The sequence below is a fragment of the Python bivittatus genome, unplaced genomic scaffold, assembly GCF_059951505.1.
Source record: "Python bivittatus isolate LINGU-HERP-01145 unplaced genomic scaffold, Pbiv_v1 ctg000020_np1212, whole genome shotgun sequence".
In the NCBI taxonomy this organism is placed as follows: domain Eukaryota; kingdom Metazoa; phylum Chordata; class Lepidosauria; order Squamata; family Pythonidae; genus Python; species Python bivittatus.
Window position 1 is genome coordinate 30,711,688 of NW_028277030.1, and position 23,766 is coordinate 30,735,453.

The 23,766-nt window shown below is 39.0% G+C and overlaps 1 protein-coding gene across 1 annotated transcript in view; it reads left to right on the plus strand.

Moving 5' to 3' along the window:
* Nucleotides 1-23,766, plus strand: part of MYT1L (myelin transcription factor 1 like) — a 237,386-nt gene that overhangs the window by 169,081 nt on the left and 44,539 nt on the right. The window contains exons 10-13 of the mRNA XM_088136652.1: nucleotides 641-748; nucleotides 4,654-4,865; nucleotides 19,720-19,967; nucleotides 23,125-23,361. Coding sequence (XP_087992778.1) covers nucleotides 641-748; nucleotides 4,654-4,865; nucleotides 19,720-19,967; nucleotides 23,125-23,361 — 805 coding nt within the window. The remainder of the gene's footprint in view (nucleotides 1-640; nucleotides 749-4,653; nucleotides 4,866-19,719; nucleotides 19,968-23,124; nucleotides 23,362-23,766) is intronic.

The window sequence follows — 23,766 nt, forward strand, 5'->3', positions numbered from 1 at the left end:
AACTAGTTTCACTAAAAGTAAGCCTTGCTGAATTCAGTGATGATAACGTTCAAATAAGCAAGGATTACAGCCTTATTCTTCTCTGTTTTTTAATAGCAACAATAGCAGCAGCAGCAGCAGCAGCAGACAATACTGTTGGCAGATATGTAGAAAATTCTGCCAACAGTATTGCATATTCTGTTTGCCTGGCAGCAATGTTCTCCTGAACATTTACAAGAACACTAAACTAAAGCATAATTTGTGGCTTATCAAGTTGAATACAGCTCACCGGCTTCATGGTGGCTAATCATCAGCTCATTAAGCTTTGTTTTTGTAAAAACACTGGGAGGGCAAAAACAATTATAATTAAGCACCTGGACTGTCACAATATGTAGCTGGGAGATCCTATCTGGCTTGGTAGGTCACAAGATCAGTAGAATTAGTCATGTATAGTGGAACAGGAGTTAATCTCTTATGTCAACCCTGTGATTTTAAAGGCAGAGTTTTGCATTCCAGAGGATGAATGCTGGGCATCAAGACATAGCTTCCACCCTCCCACCCATTCGGCCAGCTTCTCCCTTATGTTTACCAAAAAAAAAAAAAAAAAGCTCTGTGAAGCTATTCTGGATGGGACAATTACATTTTCTTTCTGTAATTGCAGCCTCTCTGGATGTCCTATTGCTGCAGCAGAGAAACTGGCTAAAGCTCAAGAGAAGCATCAGAGCTGTGATGCATCCAAATCAAACCAGGCATCAGATCGTGTCTTGAGGTATACAGAGTCGCTCTAACACTTAATAGTGCGTTCAAGATTAATTGAATAAGAAGTTAATCTTAGCACTAAAGAGTACGTCACCCTCGGATCAGTGTTTAGAATTAGGGCTTCTGGATCCTGTTTTCAGCCTTTATGTGCCTACCAATATACCCTGGGGGTGGGTGGGTAATGTTTCTCTTTTTTTTGGCAAATATCAATAAAGCTGAAAAGCTCATTTTTGTCTTAGGCATTGTTTGGTGTAAAGCTGCCTGCTGGAGTTCTGAATCTATGAACAGTGTGAAAAAAGTTGATATCTTTGGGAAATAAACTAATATTTACCGGTAAGTCTTGTTTTTTCCAGCAGGCGTTTACTAGTAAATATCAGTTTAAATGAAAACCAGAAGCCCTACTTTCAACATTTAATTTGTAAGTTTAAAATTATAATTCAAAAATGTATCATTTGTAGGCTTAAAAGATTTTATAAGAAGACTGGCTGGCTTTATAACTTTATAAGAAGTTTTGGCTGGCTTTATATCTTCCAAAAAAAAGAAGAAGAAGAAGAAGAATGCTGATGTACACGCTTATATGGTTTACACTTTTATTGCTGCCAATAATTCATGAACCATCTCATTCCTCAGGAATATAGGCTACAGTGTTTGTCCGGTGCAGAATCTTAGGCGTTTGCTTGATGCAGGCAAGAAAGGTATGATTCCTGAGGAATTTGAGAGTCAGACTTGATAAAAAGGGATTAGTTGCTAAAGCTTACTCACGTACAGTGCAGAGATTCCAACTGCTATCATATTTACTAGTTGGAGGGGAAAATAATACATTTTCTAAGATAAAGCAGCAGAATTTACCTGACTTCCCCATACCCTTCTTCCCCAGAATTTCCGTTTTAAGGAAATACTTGATTATAGGAATTCCAGATTATAGGAAGTCTCAATTGGAAATTATGTATTTAGATTCCATTGATGTACCTCATACTGATATTTCTAATGTTATTGGACCTTAAGAAAATAAGCTATTCAAGAACTCTTCGTAGTCAACATGTTCTATGTGTCAGACTTGAAAGCTCAGCAGTCTACTTGGGATGGACTTTTTCAATGAGCTGTTTAACATCTCAGCAGCTCTTTCCACCCAAATAGCAGTATATCACCACATATAGTGTAGTGGAAAGTAGTGGGATATCACTTCATATCATACTATAAAAAACTGTCTGGGAAAAATTGTTGTCTAGAGCTACTTTGAAGTATTTTCAGATGTCATGTGTAATAAGAACTTTTACTTATTGTCAAAAATAAATTCATAATATCCAGAAATATTTTGGGCCTAATGTTTTAGTTTTATGCTACCATTGATATTAACTTTGCCCTGCAACTGCAGAAATGTATAATGCTTACAGTTTTATATTCAAGTCACCCCATTTTTCATAATTGGAAAATTTGAGATTCAGAGTATGATTAACATATCAAACCATGTAGATGCTACAAAGCAAGGATTTTAAAATTTCATAAGTATTTTATGGCATATTTTGCAATGTAATGGGTGTGGGGGAATAGAAATAAAATTAGATGCATACATTCCATGATTTTTAATGTAGTTTTTCCCTGTGCTATTTGCCTGAAAAAAATTAAGCTTATTTTTCAGATGGGTGACACATGCTTTTGCTTATGCTCAGGAACATTGGGTGGTTTTTAAATGGGAGTTTTGTGTTCCGTATATTTTTCCACTTTCAGAAACAATTTTTGGATAGTCTTTTAACAAACAAAAATTTAACTATTTTCTACACTTTTTACTGCCAGAAGAAAAACTAGAATAGCCTTATTATTGTGCTAAAACCATATTTTCTTTAATGAGAAATCAAATGCCATGGAAAGGAAGCTTGTTAAAAGCAGCATCTGAATGCAGATGCCTCAAATCAATATTTTGACAATTTTGCTTTTGCCTATAAGATTGTCATGCCTTTCAGATCATGCACAGATCAAGTGAATTGAGTTACATTGTCACCTCAGATAGGACTTCTCCATTGCTTTTATCTTGTACAGCTATTTAAAGTGAATATTTTGAAGTTTGCCCTGTACTATTTATACTTAGTAAGCACAATTCGCTGCTCTATCCCTCTTCTTGAATTCAAACAGAGTAATTCATAAGCAATCCAGACATTTATGTGCTGGACCCTCTGGTATAAAGGGAATTGAAAACTATCCTAGCAATCATAGTGCTTTATCTTTTACACTGTCTGATAAGGAGAAATGATCATGCTTTTGGCATCAGCAACTGCTACAAGATTGACTGTCCAGCAATAGATGACTTAACATTTCCAATACGGATAGTGGTTCCTGGGGGAATCCCATTTTACACCATCAGAGGAATAGGCCGCATTAAGACATGTGATTTTTCTTTTTATTTTTAAGAGATAATGAAATGTGCAATCTAGAATAAAACCAGGATTTGTTTCGTCCAAAGAGTAGGTTTAATTTATTTCAGTTCATATTAATTGACAGAGCTTCATCTAGGCATGGCAATAAATCACTCTTTAGAAATGCAGACATGAACTTATGAGTTCAGCAGCAGAAGATTCAAGAATGAGGCTAAGATAGATTAGTTGTTTTAATTACAGGTGCAAAAGAAATTCTTATAATGACAAATATCAGCTACCATAGAATCCAGGAATCTAACTATAAGTATATGTCAGCTCCAGGGTTTTAATCTACTTCTGTTTCTGCCATCCTTATATAGCAACTGATTTTTTGCTGCTAATTTTTCAGCCTTGGATGTTGATGACACCTGCTTGGTGTTTAATAAAGGTCTTGTCTGGTCTCAGACATGTTATTTCTGGCCTTGCTGGCTTCCGACCTCTTGCCTATACATGTTCTAACCCAAAAGCTTTTGAGTAATTCAATGTCTCAAACATGAAAGAAAATCAAAAGGTACAAGTAATTATTGTATTTCATGTATACATAAATATTTACCTAAATACTGAGAGCATTTTTTTTCCTTGAGGGCACAGTTTGAATTTATCTGATTGAATGTAATGTTGGGTTGCCCTCAGAGATTGTTCAGATGTTATACATTTGCATCCCACTGTCCCAAATACTTGTAAAGCAAGAAGGTAAAATCTCTGACATTCTTCATCTTTTATCATAGCATGTAAAAAAGGAACAAGAATTATGAAACTATCCCAAATATCAGAAATATTTGCAGCAATACCATTCGTATCTACAAAAAGAGGAAGGAAGTAGCAGAAATCAGAAACTATCAAATCATAATGTCCTTTAAAAAAAACTTATAGTCATGTTCCAATGTAGAACTGTTCTGATCTAAATGGTTCCTGGCTAAGTGAGAAAAAAAAATATATGGGATGTATAATGTCTCCCAGCAACTTGGGTTCTTCTAGACAACTGAAATGGGTGAAGCATAAAACAGTTTCAAGATCACCAGTAGAATGTAGGTCTAGCACAGTTTAATCACTGAGCATTGGGAAGTTAGTGAATAAACTTGCTATCAAACTATATATTTCCCACTGCCTACATTTTGGTTATTCTAGATTGAGATACCATTCTGGAGGTTAGCAATACGCCAAGATACTTGCTAAAATTTATGCTGTTTCCCATACAAGAGCAAAATATACATTTTATTATATTGTATAAGCTTAAAAATGCTTTTTAAAGGGCACCTTTCCCTATTTCTATGTTGTTAATCACATATGGTATGATTTCAATTCATTTGCTCTCAGTTTTTGTTCAACAGAGAGATGGCCTGCTGAAATGTAGATTAATCATAAAACAAAAATATAAAACAGTGCTACCATCTGAATGCAATAAATAAATTAATTGAAACATTATTATGGTTACAAATTGTGTATTATGCTTCTAACAGGGCATGTCTTTCTTTTTTCTTTGTTTCTTTTTTTCACTTTCTAGGCCCATGTGTTTTGTTAAGCAGTTGGAAATTCCTCAGTATGGCTACAGAAACAATGTTCCTACCACAACGCCCCGCTCCAACTTGGCCAAGGAATTAGAGAAATACTCTAAGACCACATTTGAATATAACAGTTATGACAACCATGCATATGGCAAGAGAGCCATAGCGCCTAAAGTACAATCCAGAGATATATCCCCCAAAGGATATGATGGTATGAGATGTATATTCTTAATGCATTACAAAATACTTACAGTTGTGACACGTTTTAACAACACCATATATTCATGGTTATGTGATGCAGTGGAATTTTATTATCGAACTTGCCTCCTAGGTGGAACTAATATAGATTCTGATATTTAAAAATATCAAAAACAATAGGCTTGCCCTTAACTGCAGGTTTACATAACTGACTTTAGGAAGCAAGATATGTAACTTGTAAAGCAGCAACAATACATGTTTTTAAAAAGCCCATTAGCAGATTTCTGCATCAAGAATTGGATACATATGAATGATGGCCTTGCTGTAAATCTGTTCATAAATGTATATTCAAAACTTGTCTTATATATATATGTGTGTGTGTGTGTGTGTTTTATTCAAAATATTGAATAGACGGAAGGATATACTTAAATATTAGGTTTCTGTGTTATTATTACTTAGTCTGCAATAGACTGATATTAGCACCACGTTGTATAGTGTAGCCTCAAAGTTAATATGATTTAGATCTTTTTTTGTGATTACATAATACTTGTAATTTCATAATAGTAATGTATGTTCTCTCTCAGGATGATAAATAGTAATGTGTTAAATATATTTATAAGATTTTTATTGGATCTGGTGTCATTTGCCTGTTAATAAAACAGACATAGCTAGCTGGTTCAATTTCCCATATTGCAGTTTCCTACAGGTTGGGAAGTATGCAGGGAGATACATGCCTCCTTTATTTTTCTTCCTTTGTATGAGTGGAAGTTTGTCCATCTATTGCTGAATTTATCCTATTAAAATGTTGATAGAAGATCTAAAATACACCTGACTCTAAGATTATCTGCTACTCCTCTTTTTCCTTTAAATATATATATAAAAAATTGGGACGCCCTTCGAACAGTCACTCATGCCCTTGTTATCTCCCAGATAGATTACTGCAGTATGCTCTACATGGGGCTACCCTTGAAGAGTATCCGGAAGCTTCAGCTGGTCCAGAATGCAGCCGCACAAGCTATTTCTGGGGCCTGAAGAAGGACCCACATAACACCATTGCTCCGTGAGCTGCATTGGGTACCGGTTTGCTTCCAGGTCCAATTCAAGGTGTTGGTTATCACCTTTAAAGCCCTACATGGCATGGGACCAGGTTACCTGAGGGACCACCTCTTCCCCATGACTTCAACCCGTCCCTGTTGCAGCCCTGAATCACCAGCCTCCTGGACTTTTTCCTTCATCTTTCGTAACTGTGCATATAGGCTTTTAATTGTATACTTATTTATTGTTTTTAATGAGTTGTGAGCCGCCCAGAGTCCCCCATTGGGGGGAGATGGGTGGGGACAAATTTAATAAATAAATAAATAAATAAATAAAATCCCCCCTCATGGTATGAGGGTGGTATGTGTCTTCCTCAATCTTGGATCCTCTACCAGAGGCCTGGAAGCTTGGGGTTTCTGTGCAGTATCTGAGCTGTTCCTAGCACTACACTCTTCTGGACAGAGAGCTCTGATGTTGTTCCTGGGATCTGCTGGACCCACTCTTCCAGCTTAGGATTCACAGCCCCAAGTGCTCCTACCACCACTGGGACCACTTTGGCCTTTACTTTCCACATCCTCTCTAGTTCTTCCTTCAGGGCCTGGTATTTCTCCAGGTTCTCATACTCCTTCTTCCTGATGTTGCTGTCACTTGGCCCTGCTATATCTATCACTTGTCTACTACCACAATGTCTGGCTAATTGGCCAGTACCTGTCTGTCCATCTGGATCTGAAAGTCCCACAGGAACTTAGCCCTGTTATTCTCCATGACCTTCTGTGGAATCTCCCATCTGGACTTGGGAGGGTCTAGCCCATACACTGTGCAGATGTTCCTGTACACAATGCCAGCTACTTGGTTGTGCCGTTCAGTGTATGCTGTTCCTGCCTGCATTTTACACCCTGCCACTATGTGTTGGACTGTCTGAGGCCTCTCTGCACGTCTGCACCTTGGGTCCTGTCTAGTGTGGTAGACCTCTGCTTCTATGGATCCTGGTGCTCAGTGCCTGTTCTTGTGCTGCTATGATCAGTGTCTCAGTGCTGTAGCCACTGGTAGGATTTCCCAATGTCAACCACCTCAGCTATGTGTTGATGGTACATCCCATGCAGGGTCTTGTCTTGTCATAGCACTTCCTCTGCTTGAACTTCCTCTCATGTCAGGCATTCTCTCAGCAGCTCATCTTTGGGTGCCATCTTACTGATGTACTGATGCTCTCGGTTTTGTCCAGGACAGTGGCTTTGACACTTACCAGACCCTGCCTACTCCTTTCTGACTGATGTACAGACTCTGGGTGTTGGACCTGGGGTGGAAACCTCTGCACATTGTGAGGAGCTTCCAAGCCTTCACATTGGCAGCCTCTATGTCCTCCTTTGGTCAGATTACTATACCGGCAGGGTATCTGATGACTGGCAGGGCATACCTGTTGATGGTGTGCATCTCATTCTTCCCATTGAGCTGGCTCTTCAGGACCTGTCTTATTCTTTGGTGATATTTGGATGTTGCTATCTTCCTTGCCTCCTCATTGTGGTTCCCATGTGACTATGGGATACCAAGGTACTTGTAGCTGGTCTGTATGTCTGCTATGTGGTCCACTGGTAGTTCCACCCCATCGGTCTTAACTACCTTCCCTCTCTTTATTACCATCCGGCCACGCTTCTCCAGTCCAAATGACATCCCAATGTCCTCACTGTTGATCCAGGGTAGATCAGCGAGTTGATGTCTCATTCACCCTTAGCATACATCTTGATGTCATCCCTGTAGAGGAGGTGGCTGATGGTAGTTGAACTCTTGAACTTGTATCCATATTCAGTCCTTGTGATTATCTGGCTGAGGGAGTACAACCCTATGCAGAACAGCAGCGGGGACAGTGCATCACTTTGGTATATGCCACACTTGATGGCCATTTCTGTGAGCTGTTTTCAGTTGACTTTCAGTGTTTCCTTCACAGTCCCATTGAGTTCTTGAGGAAGGTCCTTAGTATCCTGCAGACTTTGTATAGCACCAGACATTCACAAATTTATGTGTGTGGCATTGAGTCATAGGCTTTCCTGTAGTCAATCCAGGCTGTGCTCAGATTGGTCTATCCAGAGCGACTGCTCTATCTATGAGCAAATGGTGTTTTGAGCCTCTGGTATTGTTCCCAATGCCCTTCTGAGCTGTGCTCATATACTGGCCCATATGGTCCTGTAGCTTGGTGGCTGTGATGCCTGATAGGACTTTCCATGTTGTGTGGAGGCAGGTTATTGGCCAGTAGTTGGATGGTGCTGTTGTCTTGTGGGGGGTCTTTCATGATCAGCGGTGTCCTTCCTTGTGTTAACCAGTCTGGGTGGGACTCTGCTGCTAGCAGCTGGTTCATCTGTGCTGCTAGGTGTTCACGCACTGCTGTTAGTTTCTTTAGTCAGTAGGTGTGGATCATGTCTGGGTCAGGTGCTATCCAGCTCTTCATGTTCTTGACCTGCTGTTGGATGTCTGCTACTGTGATGGTGACTGGTTCCTGTTCTGGGAGATTGCTGTGGTCTGCTTTCAGATCCTGCAGCCACTTTGCACTGATGGTATGTATCTTCTCTTTCTCCCATATGTTTTTCCAGTACTGTTCAGTTTTTGCTGTTGGTGGCTTTGCTGTTACTGTGTTGTTGGACTGCAGTTGGGAGTACACCTTCAATGGTTCTTTGGAGAACAGGGCATTTATCTTCTTGGCCTCTACTTCTCTAGTGTATCTCCTTAGCCTGGCAGCCAGTGCTCTGAGCCTTTGTTTAGCAGTCTCTAGGGCTTCACTTGGAGTCAGGCCCTTGTATTTTTTTCAGCAGCTGAGTCTTATCCTTAATCTCCACACCCTTCTGTAGTTCCACCAGCTGACTAACTTCTCTCTGAGTTGCCTTGATCTTAGCCTCCAACTTCATTTTCCAAAGGGAATATGTACTGCTGTTCTTCTTGATTGTATAGCCAATCATCTCTAGGATTACAGAGGCTATAGTGTATACCAGTTCATTGGTTTGAGTTATGGTGGTAGTAGGGATTGTCATGAGGGCTATATTGGCATCTTCTAGCATACTATCTGATAGTACTTTTCCACTGAGCCTTGGTAATCAGTCTCGAGGATTGACTGTACCTAGTTTATCATAAAAAATTCCCCTCTCACCCCTATGTGTGGTACGTGTCTTCCTCAATCTCGGGTCCTCTACCAGAGGCCTGGGAGTTTGAGGGTTCTGCGCAGTCTCTTAGCTGTTCCTAGCACTGCACTCTTCTGCACAGAGAGCTCTGATGTTGTTCCTGGGATCTGTTGGAGCCATTCTCCCAGCTTAGGAGTCATGGCCCCTCAGGCTCCTACCACCACTGGGACCACTTTGGCCTTTACTTTCCACATCCTCTCTATTTCCTCCTTCAGGCCCTGGTACTTCTCCAGCTTCTCATGCTCCTTCTTCCTGATTTTGCTGTCACTTGGCACTGCTACATCTATCACTACCGCTGTCTTCTGGTCTTTGTCTACTACCACGATGTCTGGTTGATTAGCCAGTACCTGCCTGTCTGTCTGGATCTGGAAGTCCCACAGGATCTTAGCCCTGTTATTTTCCACGACCTTCTGTGGAATCTCCCATCTGGACTTGGGGGGGTCTAGCCCATACGCTGTGCAGATGTTCCTGTACACAATGCCAGCTACTTGGTTGTGCCGTTCAGTGTATGCTGTTCCTGCCTGCATCTTAAATCCTGCAACTATGTGTTGGACTGTCTCTGAGGCCTCTTTGCACAATCTGCACCTTGGGTCCTGTCTAGTGTGGTAGACCCCCTGCTTCTATGGATCTGGTGCTTAGTGCCTGTTCTTGTGCTGCTATGATCAGTGCCTCAGTGCTGTCTTTTAGTCCGGCCCTTTTCAGCCACTGATAGGATTTCCCAATGTCAGCCACCTCAGCTATCTGTCGATGGTACATCCCATGCAGGGGCTTGTCTTGCCATGGCACTTCCTCTGCTTGAACCTCCTGCCTTGTCTGCTGCTGCCTGAGGCATTCTCTCAGCAGCTCATCTTTGGGTACCATCTTACTGATGTACTCCTGGATGCTCTGGGTTTCATCCAGGACAGTGGCTTTGACACTCATCAGACCCCGCCCTCCCTCTTTGCAGCTGGTGTACAGTCTTTGGGTGTTGGACTTGGGGTGGAAACCTCCATACATTGTGAGGAGCTTCCGGGTCTTCACATCGGCAGCCTCCATGTCTTCCTTTGGCCAGCTCACTATACCGGCAGGGTATCTGATGACTGGCAGGGCATACATGTTTTTTTTTTTAAAATATTTTTTTATTTTTACAACAAACACAAAACATACATGAACAAACAAAAACATAAAAAGGCATAAAAAAAGCATCTTCCATTTTATACCGTGTGTCAACCAGTTACCAACTCGTTGGTGCCCCTTTCATAATCTTAAATTCTCATATCATCTATTCAAAATATACTTGTATACTTATCAATTAACAATTATTAATCATTCATAGCTAATCTATAGAATCATTTATTATAAGAAATTTTAACTTTCAATAGGATTAGTAATACATTTTCATCTATCGATTATATGTGTATATATATAATAATTAATATCAAATTTCTATTATAAAATTTTCTAATCCATTACATTACTATATTTTCTCATCCAATCATTAATAAAAACAAATCCCGTGTCATATAAAATTACTTATCTTCTTACTCTAATTTCAAATCTCAATTTAACTCATCTCTGCACATTCCATAATTTTCAATAACTTCCTCCTGCATAAGTACTTTTTAATTTTTCCAATTCTTAAAAGTTACAGTTCTAACCAGTATCAGTTACAATATCAGTTACAGTTCTAACCGAGTTACAGTTCTAACCAGATTCTTCACTACATGTTTCAACAAAAATGTCTCTAGTTTAAAATCTATATGTTACTATATTCAACCATGTATAAATTTTAGTCTAATCTCTTAAAACATTTACAATCAAATACAATTTTTAACTATATATCTCAGATTTATACTTTATTCCAGCGCTTGCATAATTTTGAGTTCACCCTTTTCATTCAATATCCCAAAATATCTAGCTGTTTATTCCTTTTTCTATATTATTGGATAAGAGAAAGCAATAATAAATGTCCTTTCAAACATTCTGCTTTTTGAAGCTTCTGTCAGTTCCATCATTGTTGTATTCCCCTCGTTTTTTCTTTAAACATCTGAAGTAGTTTCTTTCAATATTGTTTTACTTCTTCTTTTTGTGCATTCTCTTAGTACGATTTTCCATTATAATCTTGTATAATCTTTTTCTCACCCTCAGTGCCAAGAACAAGTCTGTCCCTCTTCATTTATCAGTTGATTAACCCTTTTAATTCTCAGTTTATAAGCCTCACAATAATTCTGTTTAATGTTTCTGATTTCTTGTACTATTTCTTCCTTTTCCATTGATCCCGTTTTATGTTTAATTAAGTCCATTTTAGCTTTAATACCTTTTTTCTTTTTTTTTGCGGGAATTTCTGCAGCTCTTCTTCCAGTTTTTTATAGTCATCCTCAATAGTTTAAAGATCTTTTTCTGCATTGTGTTTCTCGTATAGTTTATTATCTTGATAAACCTTCATTGAGTCAAAGGATTCTTTATCTTTGTTCTTGCCAAAAATAAGAAAAAAAAAAAAAACAAGAGGAGAAAAAAAAAAAGGAGAGGAGGGGAAAGACTAAGTCTCTTTAAAAAAATCCAACTGAGGGGGGAATGGAGAGCAAAGCAGAGCTTCTAGCAGAAAGAGGAGCTACTGCCACTAATCAGGGCTCTTGTGACTAGCTCAAACTTTCCATCTTGATATTTTCAAAATCGCTTTCAACTCCACTTTCTTGTTTATAGTTACGGATGGCACCTGTATAAACATGCACATCCCACTATCTTTTTAGAAAGCCCAGGGTCCTTGAGCATGCGTCACAATAGAAGAAAAAAGGCACTATGTCGAGCCTCTAGATGGCAGTGCAACTTTCTTTCATTTATTTTCTCTTAACTCCACTTTCCCCATTTCAAAATCAAAAAGTATAAATTTCTTATAACAATAAAGAAATCTTAGTAAAAAAAAAGGCTTAAGATAAAGAGTTATTGAGTATTAAAAAGAAAAAGCCAATCCAGTTAAAAATATATTTTTTAAAGAGAAAAACATCTTGCCAATTCCACTAAAAAGGGAAAGTTGAAAAGAAAAAAAAATTTCCCCCCTTTTTTTATAAGGCTCAATCTCGCCGCTTAATCCACTTTTCTTCACTTTTAAAAATCTCTTTAAGTTACTTAAGGTGTTCTCTAAGAATAGTTGAATAGTAAAAGTCCATCTCACCCAGTTGACACCCCTCTCTTCCTTCTTCCTTTGGAGCTGTCCCGGCTTTCGCAGCCATTTTGGCTGGCTCTCCTCCGCCGGCTTCAAGAGCTTCTCCCGGGATCAATCTGGGACTTGCGGCGTCCCTGAGACCCGCGGGACGCGCCCTTTGCGATCGCCATCTCTACGGGACGGCTTAGGTCCATCGGGACCGTCCGGGGGAGGAGATATCGGCTGCGATCCTGGGAACCCAGGATCGCCCGCCGTATCGCCGCGACGCCAGCTCCGCCCTCCTCGCAGGGCATACATGTTGATGGCATGGATCTTGTTCTTCCCATTGAGCTGGCTCTTCAGGACCTGTCTTATCCTTTGGTGGTATTTGGATGTTGCTGTCTTCCTTGCTTCCTCCTCATGGTTCCCGTGTGACTGTGGACACCAAGGGATTTATAGCTGGTCTCTATGTCTGCTATGTGGCCCACTGGTAGTTCCACTCCATCGGTCTTAACTACCTTCCCTCTCTTTACTATCATCCTCCCACACTTCTCCAGTCCGAATGACATCCCAATGTCCTCACTGTAGATCCGTGTCAGGTGGATCAGTGAGTCGATGTCTCGTTCACTCTTAGCATACAGCTTGATGTCAACCATGTAGAGGAGGTGGCTGATGGTGATTCCACTCTTGAACTTGTACCCATATCCAGACCTTGTGATTATCTGGCTGAGGGGGTTTAAGCCCATGCAGAACAGCAGTGGGGACAGTGCATCACCTTGATATATGCCGCACTTGATGGCTACTTGTGTGAGCTGTCTTGAGTTCACTTCCAGTGTTGTCTTCCACAGTCCCATTGAGTTCTTGAGGAAGGTCCTTAGTGTCCTGTTGACTTTGTATAGTGCCAGGCATTCACAGATCCATGTGTGTGGGATTGAGTCATAGGCTTTCCTGTAGTCAATCCAGGCTGTGCTCAGATTGGTCTGCCTAGACCTTGAGTCTCGGGTGACTGCCCTATCTATGAGTAACTCGTGTTTTGAGCCTCTGGTGTTGTTCCCAATGCCCTTCTGAGCTGTGCTCATGTACTGGCCCATATGGTCTTGTAGCTTGGCAGCTAGGATGCCTGATAGAACTTTCCATGTTGTGGGGAGGCAGGTTATTGAATGGTAGTTGGATGGTGCTGTTCCTTTGTGAGGGTCTTTCAAGATCAGCACTGTCCTTCCTTGTGTTAGCCAGTCTGGGTGGGAGCCTGCTGCTAGTAGTTGGTTCATCTGTGCTGCTAGGCGTTCATGCACTGCTGTTAGTTTCTTTAGCCGGTAGGTGTGGATCATGTCCGGGCCAGGTGCTGTCCAGCTTTTCATGTTCTTGACCCACTGTTGGATGTCTGCTACTGTGATGGTGACTGGTTCCTGTTCTGGGAGATTGCTGTGGTCTGCTTTCAGGTCCTGCAGCCACTTTGCACTGGTGTTATGTGTCTTCTCTTTCTCCCATATGTTCTTCCAGTACTGTTCAGTTTCCGCTGCTGGGGGCTCAGCTGTTACTCTTTGGTTGCACTGCAGTTGAGAGTACACTTTGGATGGTTCTTTGGAGAACAGGGCATTTATCTTCTTGGCCTCTAGAGAAGCAGAGGCCAAGTCATTCATTCATTCATTCATTCATTCATTCATTCATTCATTCATTCATTCATTCATTCATTCATATATATATATATATATATATATATATATATATGAAAAAAATGATATGCCTCATATCAGGGGTGGTAATGATGTTCCAGCTTCAGGGGTTGGCTACACATCCAGTTGTTCTTCTGGGTCTTCTTGAGTCTGGAATGTAATGTGCAGTTGGTCTATCTCAAGTTGTGAGAGCAGCTTTCTCTTCACTATGTTGAAGTGTTGGGTAAGTAGCTGTTTCTCAGTTAGTGTGGATGTAGGTCTTCTGTCCATCCATAATTCCCTCATACATTTCATATATCCCCTCTCATTAGGTCTACTATTGTAGTAGCATTCCATCAGTTCCAGGTTCTCTTGTCTCATCCATGTGTGGTTTGTTCCAGTAGCCCACTTGTTGTCAGATTGTCCTGGTTCCCCAACATCTGGCACAGACCTTGTTAATCCAGGCAACGTCTGAGCCGTCATGACTCTCTTAGTTCATGTCACTCTCATATCTGAGGTAGGTAGGTAAAGTATTAGGGGGTCTTTGCCCAAGGACCCCTACTGGTAAGGTAGGTATCAGCCAGGATTTGAACCCCGGTCTCCCACGTCAAAGGGCGGTGCTCTAACCACTACACTGTCTAGCTGTTACACACACATAAAATAGCCATTGTACAAGGTAACTACTTCGCAGAATGTGAAGAACGTGAATGTGTACCTTTTTAAATTAATGTATTACTACATTATTAAAATGATATGAAAGTAAGAAGCTGCCTTATATTGAGTCAGACCAGCAGCCCATCTAACCTAACATGGTCAACAGTAGCAGATCAGTTTCCAGGTTTTAGACAGGAATTTGTGTATCTTTACCTCAAGATGGTAGGGATTAAACATGACACATTCTGTATATAAAACATGGTCTTTTCCATTGGATCTTCCCTTCAATGAAGCTTGGTATAAATATGACCAAATTGCAGTGTAAAATCTGCTTCTGCTCTTAAAGCGTAGAATACATTTCAAATTGACCCTTTCCCTTATTTTTTCCAGTGGAAAAGTTACTATGAACTACAGAAATACCCATGAGCTACATTTCAACCCCTACACTTGGGGTTTTGCTACAATGATAGCTTTCCATGGTCTGTTTAATTGTACTACTGATAGTTAGCATGAAATTTTGTTTCTCAGCTGTGAGAACAGAAGAGGGAAGTGTATAATAGATACAAGGATGGCAGTACAAGTTCTGCTTGTGTATGCCTCCCCCTCCCCCAATAAAGATGGATTATCCTTTTCCAGCTGGGTATCCATATTAGTCTTTTGCAGAAAACCCCCAAATCCAACATGCTGGTGCTGTGTTCATTTGATTGATTGATTATGTGCAATCAAGTCTGTGTCAACTCTTAGTAACGATGTAGTTTGTAGAAAATCCATAGTAGATAGCACTTGTATGCAGTCACCCATTCCAATATAGACTTAGGTTTTTCCAGCTTAGCTTTTGGGACATGGCATGATTGCTGCCAGAGAATTACAGATAGACCTCTGGGTAATAGAACCATTTGAGTACCTAACACATATTCATAATATGCTAACTTCCACAGAAAAATAAAATAATAGATTTTATTTTTTATGCACTGATGATTTCTAGAACTCATAATCTGAGATACATTTAAAAGGGAAGAAATAAATGGGAAACCAAATCATAGTAACACAGTGCCCTCTCTGTCTTTTGTAATTTTAACAGGATGAGCATATAACTGAGTGAAGTTTAGGAAAGCTGTTGTCCATAAAAATATTTTAATACAATAGCATCAAAACTCAGTGGCTGAGGAATGCGCTCATTTCTAGAAGTAGGGAAGAAAATGTTGACCTGTGTTTTGCTTTTTGGTGTTAATTTATATGCACATTTCATAAGCTGATACCAGTTGTTTTGTGGGATTTTGAAAGGGATTACTGCTATTGCATGTATGTCTTGAAGCCTCCACACACAAAAGCTTGCATGGATTACATCTTCATTGTTTGGGTAAATTAAGGCCTAGGCAGGATCAGAGAATTATCCTTTTACAACCTCAATTCAGTTAAAAAAAATAAGACTCTTAGTAAAGCCCAGTGGCTGAGGAATGCGCTTAAAGTTTAGACTTATTCTACTTGGATTTGCTGAATTGGATTGTTAATGATGGAGTGAAAGGTTATAAATGGAAGTGAACATGTTGTTAATGAGAATGGTCTCAAATTTGCCTGTATGGTACAAGGTGTGAGATTTTATAACATATGTGTAGTGATCATTAATGAAATAGTTAAACAACTATGTTAAATAAATTCTGAGAATTACTATTTCTCCTATCCATCCTTTTGCACTTAAAATTAAACAAGAGACAATAAACATTTGAACAAACCTAAACTAAATTGTGCTACTAGACATAAAAAATATGGAAATGACTGAAGGCATCTACAGGGTGGGGAAGTAATAAAACATGCATTATAACATCATGGTATAAAACCTATGATTTATATGCTTGCACCAAATATTGGGGTACAAGTATGTACGGGAAGAGTTCATTACATCACTGTGCATGTCGTTATTTTGATACAGTCTTGCTTAGCTGTGGATGCCTAAGGATGTGTTAGAAGAGAGTGCACTTTAATCTAGGTTTACTCAACTATAAATTGATACATACTTCTAACAGCGTCATGCAGTATTTATTGCTTCTTGTTATATATGCAAATTCAGCCATATACCCATATATCTTTGAGGTAGAGGTGTTTCGCTAAAAGGCACTGCTTGGTCATTCTAATCCAAAATTAGGGATTTATCAGAAGAAAATGGAGAACGGCTGGTGAAAAGTCACAGGACCGAAAAAATAGGAAAGCAGTTTTGAAAGGGTTGCTGTTGTGGGGAAAAGTAGAAGGAAAGAGCACATACATGCTGCTTTGAGCTTCTAGATGAAATGCAGGATATAAATCTAATAAATAAAAAAATTAATAGGAAGTTACAGAAAAGTTGTGGGTTCATCTGAAAGCATAATATTTCATCCTCTATTTCCTTTCTTTCCACCATGCTTTTATTTTTTTAAATCTTTTTACAAAGCTTGCTATACTTTTCTTTAATGTATTTGGTTTTATACATCAGATAAAGCTGCCTTTTATTGAGTTCATTTAAATTCTAATTTTTAATTATGATGACCATGAGATGGTGGTAGAGAGAAGTAGTACAGAATATTTTTTATTTTCTATTGTGGTCTTGAAAGGTTATAAACTATAAACAAGTGTTCCTTTTTAATAGTTATCCCTTTCTCTCCCAATATTTACATTTTCCAAAATTATACTGACTTTCAAAATTCAAAATACTGATTTTGAAAGCCAGTATAATTTTGGAAAATGTAAATGTTGCAAATTGTAATTGTAAATAAAATAATGAAATCATAATTGGGGACAAAATCCTGCCCTTCGAAGCTACTATATCTGAATATCTGTTACAGAACTGAGTATTAAACCCAAATCAGTGTTGTGAATGATTCAGCATTAAACCTGAGTTACAAACTGAGTCAGATGTTTGACACACGAATCACTGGATATCTGAGCTTCTGTTTAATGCTGATACAAAGTTTGTATCAAAGGTCATCAAGAAAAGTGTAGTGGGGTGGATACGCACTTAACATATAAAGTAGAGATTGACAAGTGGCTCTTTTTAAAATAATAGCTCTAACATAAAAACAAGCCAATGAATATTTAAAAGCAGATTGTTAGCAATATGTTTGATGAGTTTATTTTGCACAAGTTAATAGAACACCTATTCCTTTTATATTGGTATTTACTTATTTTTATGACTTTTTCACATTCAGGAACTATACTATTCCTGATTGAGGAACTGAGGTATGAATAATCTGATATTTTGCTACTTATTAATATTAGGGTAAAAATCCTTACCCCAATATGTTGATGGGGTCTGAGATGATAGTGACAGATTAGAAAAGAAATCTTGGAGTTAGAAGGGATACCTCAGTGAAAAAAATGATCCAGTATCCAGCTGCTATAAAAAAAGGAAATTCAAGGATAGAGATTGTTATCTTAGCATTTCCTCATTATGATATCTTCTGTGGAATATGTCTCTTTACCAGTTTCTGAGGCAGTGGGTAGGATTGCACTCAGGCTCTGCAAGTGACAGTTCTATGGTATAGGCATCTGGTTAACCATTATGGAAACAGATTGCTAGACTTTCAGGACTTTGGTCTGATACAACTTGTGATATTTTTATGTTTGCCCATACTTTCAGGAGAATTTTATCTGTGACACAGCATAGAATCAATGCTTGTCAATACTTAATCTGGATGCAAGATATAGTCAATGCCATACTTAAGTTTAGTAAGAGCAACTTCACATTATTGCATTTTTGTTCTTTTGGATGACTCCCTGAATTGTATTTGCAATCATTGTTTTTGTCAAAGTGATTTTATACCTCAAGATTGTCCTCAGTATTTTGTTGCAGGGCAGGATAAGGGCATTTCTCCACCACCAATTATTTTGGGATCTTACTGTGATTGTCCAAATTAAGTTAAGCTAAACTAAAAAGATTTTTTTAGTTTGAATCAACACAAACATCAGTTTCTTAGATGACTGAGTTCAAAAGCAAATATTACTTTTCAGGCCGTTATATTTGAGAAACCTACAGTCATCAAAATTTATTTTGAAAATTTTTATCCTAAACAAAGCAGTCAATCTACCATATAGCCACATACTAGCAGACATAATTGTTGCTCTAAATCCATGGATTTTATGTAAGATCCCACCAAGTTCTACAGTGAATGAGTCATGAATTTGAAATGGGCAACCATACCGAATGAATGAATGAATGAATGAATGAATGAATGAATGAATGAATGAAGTTTAAGAAAGGAGGTTTTCAACATTACCTAATATGGAGATGGAAGCTTTCTCCTGTATCTCAAAATCTCTGAAGAGTCAAGCAGTTCTGTAAATGTACTGACACTTTCAGAGGGATGGGGCTTGAATCACACTGCCGCAATATCCATCCAGGCTTTTGATCCATCCTGCAGACACCACTGAAGGCACTTGTCTAAGACTGTTTTCACATATGATGCTAAACTAGTTTTGCACTTTTCACAGTGGCCATTCACTAAATCTTCACCCTTATCTTGGAGCCAATCCAATTTAATAAAAATTCCAAGTAAACTTACATATAATGAAATTTTGAAAACACATGGAAGGCTTTTCTAGCTATAATGTGCTAGATTGATTTGATTTGAAAATCAATTTGATTGAGAAGTGCCATCTTTTTGTTTAGGCTGCAAAATCTCTTTGAAGTGAGTTTCTTTGTATCAAGCCTCAGGAATATACTCTACATTGTTAGTTTTGTGCAAGCTCTTTTAATGGGATTGGTAGGTAACCAACATTAAAGTTGTCTGTCCTTTCCTTCCTCCTAACCAGCCAGGTGTTGGTCTCAATAATGTCAGAAGTTACTAACAGATTTCTTTCTTGTGCTTCTGGATAAGTTAGATTATATTGCCAACAGTGGGACGACCTGGAGGGCATTAGGACAGGGAAGTCTGCTTTAGAATAAAATGCATTTATTTGTTTGCCTGTTTGTAGCATTTTTTTATCCCCTTCATTGCAAGAAATTCCAGAGTGCAAAAAGTGAAGTAAACCCAAGTCCGCAGTGTCGATTCTTCCACTAAATCTGATCTGTTTGTCACAATAGAATACTCTGCAGATGATTACTTTGCTTTTTTGACATTGCATGGGCCAAGAAGACACACACAGATTTTATAAAAACTTCATGGAGGAGTGCAGCTCCTTTTGAATATAATTCTCTGCAGATTGCATTGCATTTTCATGGCTGTTCATAGAGTCCTTTTGAGTCATTCTTGTCCTATTTCCTTTCCGCAGCTAAACGTTACTGTAAAAATTCGAGCCCAACCAGCAGCACAACAAGCAGTTATGCGCCTAGCAGCAGCAGCAATATGAGCTGTGGAGGAGGCAGTAGCGCCAGCAGTACCTGCAGCAAGAGCAGCTTTGACTATACCCATGACATGGAAGCAGCGCACATGGCTGCTACGGCTATCCTGAATCTTTCCACTCGCTGCAGGGAGATGCCTCAGAACCTCTCCACAAAACCTCAGGATCTTTGTTCCAGGGTAATACATTTGCATATTTGTATATATCTCTGTGTGTTATTTCCCAAAGGTCAATCATTCTTTGGTGCACCAATACAGGAATCTTTGATGAATTCAGGAAAGCTGCCAATTACGGTTATTTTTTTTCCCAAATGAGCATTAAATCTATTTTGCAGTTTTACTGTAACAATCCAGTAGTTAAATCTGAAACAATCCTATTCAGAATAAGTAGCTTAAAAACAGGCAGCAAAAGTTCAAACAAAAGCTGCTGTATTATTGTTATTAACTATTTTCTGAACGGGTGAGATCTTCTAAGAATATGAAGATTATTTGAGCAGTCCTTCCTACAATATCTGACTAAGTCTGCATCATATTTATTAAGTCTGTATCACATTTACTAGTGAGGAATGGGAGGGGTACTTTCAGACTTGCTAGATCCTGTTACAGTAACCTTACAATAAAGATAGAGTTAGTCTTCATTGTCATGCTTCTTGTCTGGACTACCTCAGAGGGCTAATATATGATGCTTTCTTCATAGAGCTAATTAGCGGGTGCTTATATTCACCAGTATAATAGTGGATGGCAGCACTAAGATGACAGGGCTACATCGATTCATACTTGGTTAGTGCTTGTATGGGAGATCCCAAGGAAAACCCAGTGCTGTAGACTAGATTAGAAAGAGAGAGGGAAAACAAAAAACAAAAAAACACAACCCACATCCTGGAATAAGTCAGTGACAAACACTTCTATATTGTTGCTAAAAAAACAACATGGATGTGTCTATGTAGTCATGCGAAATTGAGCTTGACTTGATAGAGTCCTTAGATACACTAAAAGCACACTAAAAAGATACATAAGTGTGCCCCACAAACATCTGTAACAAACATCAGCCCACTTTATCTTCATCTTGTAAGTTATTTGTGATATTTATGGATACATGGATCTCAGTCAAGACTGCTAAATTTAGGCGGAAATATTCCAGGACAACTGACTTCAATATGTCATAAGAGAGACATAGACGAAGGCTGAGATTTCACCTAAACGTTCTTGGAAACATTTTAAAGTTTACTCATGTGTTTAGTGGATGAAAATTAGAATAGGCAGCCTTAAAAGAAGTATCTTTTTCAATGCTGCTTATTATTTAAAAGTGTTTTCCTCTCTAAATCAAAGGCATGCTTATGATAAAACTTAAGAGATCTCTTCCATAGTTTCTGTTAGGCTTGCAGAGGATCCTCCTCTTGTTTCTGACCACCTGCCCTAAGGTGGCAGGTGACCCCCTGCCTTTCCATGTGTCCTGGAAAGAGGCCTGTTTGTAATGCCAGCCCTTCTAATGCCTAGCTGAAGGGGGAAAAGGGGTGCCTTTTCACACAGCAAATAGAATTAGGTAGAATCTGACAGATGGGCACACAAGTCTTGTTCACATGCTGGGATCAGACATAAAAGCTGCTCCACCCAAAGCCATACTGATTCTCTGAAGGCCAATTTTGTTCATCTATGAAAACAAGAACTAGTACAATTCTGACTCAATAAATCTCAGCCTCATACTGGCATTACAGCCAAAGTATTCATCCTATCCTGTAAGACTTGCAGTCATAGCTTGCAGGCTTTCCCTTGCTCTGATCGCGCTGCATTGTCTCGCACTGCTTTAAAATTACAGTGCTCTCTTAATAACCGCTCGGCCGAAGATGAAAGGGATTAATCACAAAAAGAAGAGGAAAGTAAACATAAATTCTTACAATCAGGATGATATAATAAGATAATTTATTAAGACTGAAAAAGAAAACATATTTTAAACGTATTTCACTGTGAAGAAATGTCATTCTTTTTAAGGTCTTGTAATTATTTGCTGCTTGTATAAAACCCTGGTAAACCTGTGCTTCCCTCATGCGGCCGCTAGAGGGCCGTACAAACAAACAGTTGAGGGTGAATCATGTTTCTGCAGTTCTAGGCCTGCTCTTTCAAAGAGGAAGAAAGGTGTTTTTAAGTTTTTATTTCATTTTTCCAGTTTTCTAGAATGGAAGTACGTGGACTGTGCGACTGTGGAAGTAAATATAAGAAAGAGCATCTCTTGAGTCGAATCAAGATTCTATTATTGTTCAGTTTTCCCCTCAGTTCAGTTTATTATTTCTTAAAAAAGAGGGTTGACTTTTTTCCCCCCCTGATATTAATAACTTCAACCTTATTTGGGAACAAAAATTAGATTAGATTAGTTTAAAAGAAAGAAAGAGGGTCACTTTTTAAAATCAAAATGGTATTTTGGGGGCAGTTAACGCCACGTCCAGTCATTAAGAAGGAATCATCCAATGGAATTGATTAGGAAAGATCTTTTGGTAGAATAATGATGTATGGTTTGTTTCGATAATAAGAATGGGAAAAGCTTTTCTGTGGGAGAGTCTTTTGGAAGCTGTAATGAGGAAAGCACGTGGCTGGAAAACGGTCCTTCCCTTTTAGGCTGGGAACAGGATTTCTGAGGTAGGATCTTTTTTGAAAGATGGGCTACTTCCATCCTTTGGCTTTATCACCCATCTCTTGGCACCCCCAGACTTGTCACCTGTGAAGAAAGGCTTGACAGAAATGCTATTTTTGCTCCACGTAGAAAAGGGCAAAGTGAGAGGGAAAGGCAAGTGGAAAATGCCTCATTTTTCCTCCGCCTTTCCTCAGTCGCTACGGGGAACACAAGGACCGGTTTCTCTTCCTCAAGCTGAAAGGACTCCCCAGACCGACTTTGTGGAGTGCACATTTCAGTTTCTGTGCCTCTTACTGGTTGAGCTTGGTATCGTCTGCACTGAGGACGTGGAAAAAGTTTCTTCTTCTTTCCTGATTCTGTAGCTGTTGACTTGAAAAAGGCTTGCTATTCTTTCCGACCTTTAAAATTGATACCGTTCAGTGGTTCTTTTTCAGTTCTTGCCTTAAGAAGTTGCTCCAAGTCAAACCAGAACCATGTAGACCTTAATTCAAAGAATTGGGCACATCAAGAACTCAATCAGAAGGGTGAAATCAGTCCTAGCGAAATATTTTCCAAATATTTCTTTTATAATGTTTTAACACTGCTGAGAAATGGAACTGTTTGTGGGTAGTTCATTTTACTGAAGAAACATTGACGGTGGTGAGCTGAATTGTCTTCTTTGGTATATATGTTGTGTGTGTATGTGTGTGTGTGTGTGTGTTTTTAAAACAGAACCCAGATATGGAGGTTGATGAAAATGGGACGTTGGACTTGAGTTTAAACAAGCAACGACAGCGAGATGGCTGCTGCACCATCTTGACGCCGCTGGAACCGATGTCACCGCAACAACAGGCTGTGATGAATAACAGGTGTTACCAGCTGAATGAGAGTGACTGCTGGGATTTGCCTGTGGACTACACAAAAATGAAGCCTAGCACGATAGATGAAGATGATTCCAAGGAGATTAATGTAGGTCTCTTTCATCTCCAGCATTGCTTTCAGCTATTAGGTTTCCAAAGACCGCCAAGGTGAAATGCATTAGTAACAATAGATTGTGCAAAGATACTTTCCTGTATATAATTTTTTAAAAATGTTGATTGAAGTGTTTCATTATGTATTTATTTATACTAGGAATGCATTCAGCTGGTCGAGGTATAATTTACTTAAATCCTTTTCGGAACTGGCGCTTTCATTTGTCCAGTAATGTCACAGTTCAATGGTAGGATATTTTTGGAAAAGCTGAGGAATGTTTATGCAAGAATTAGTTAGTGAAACAGAAGCCATGCCTCATGTGTAGTATTTTCTTTGTCTTTATATTGGGGGAATCTGTTATCTATTCATTTTAAGCTAATATATGAACAAAGCAAGGAACAA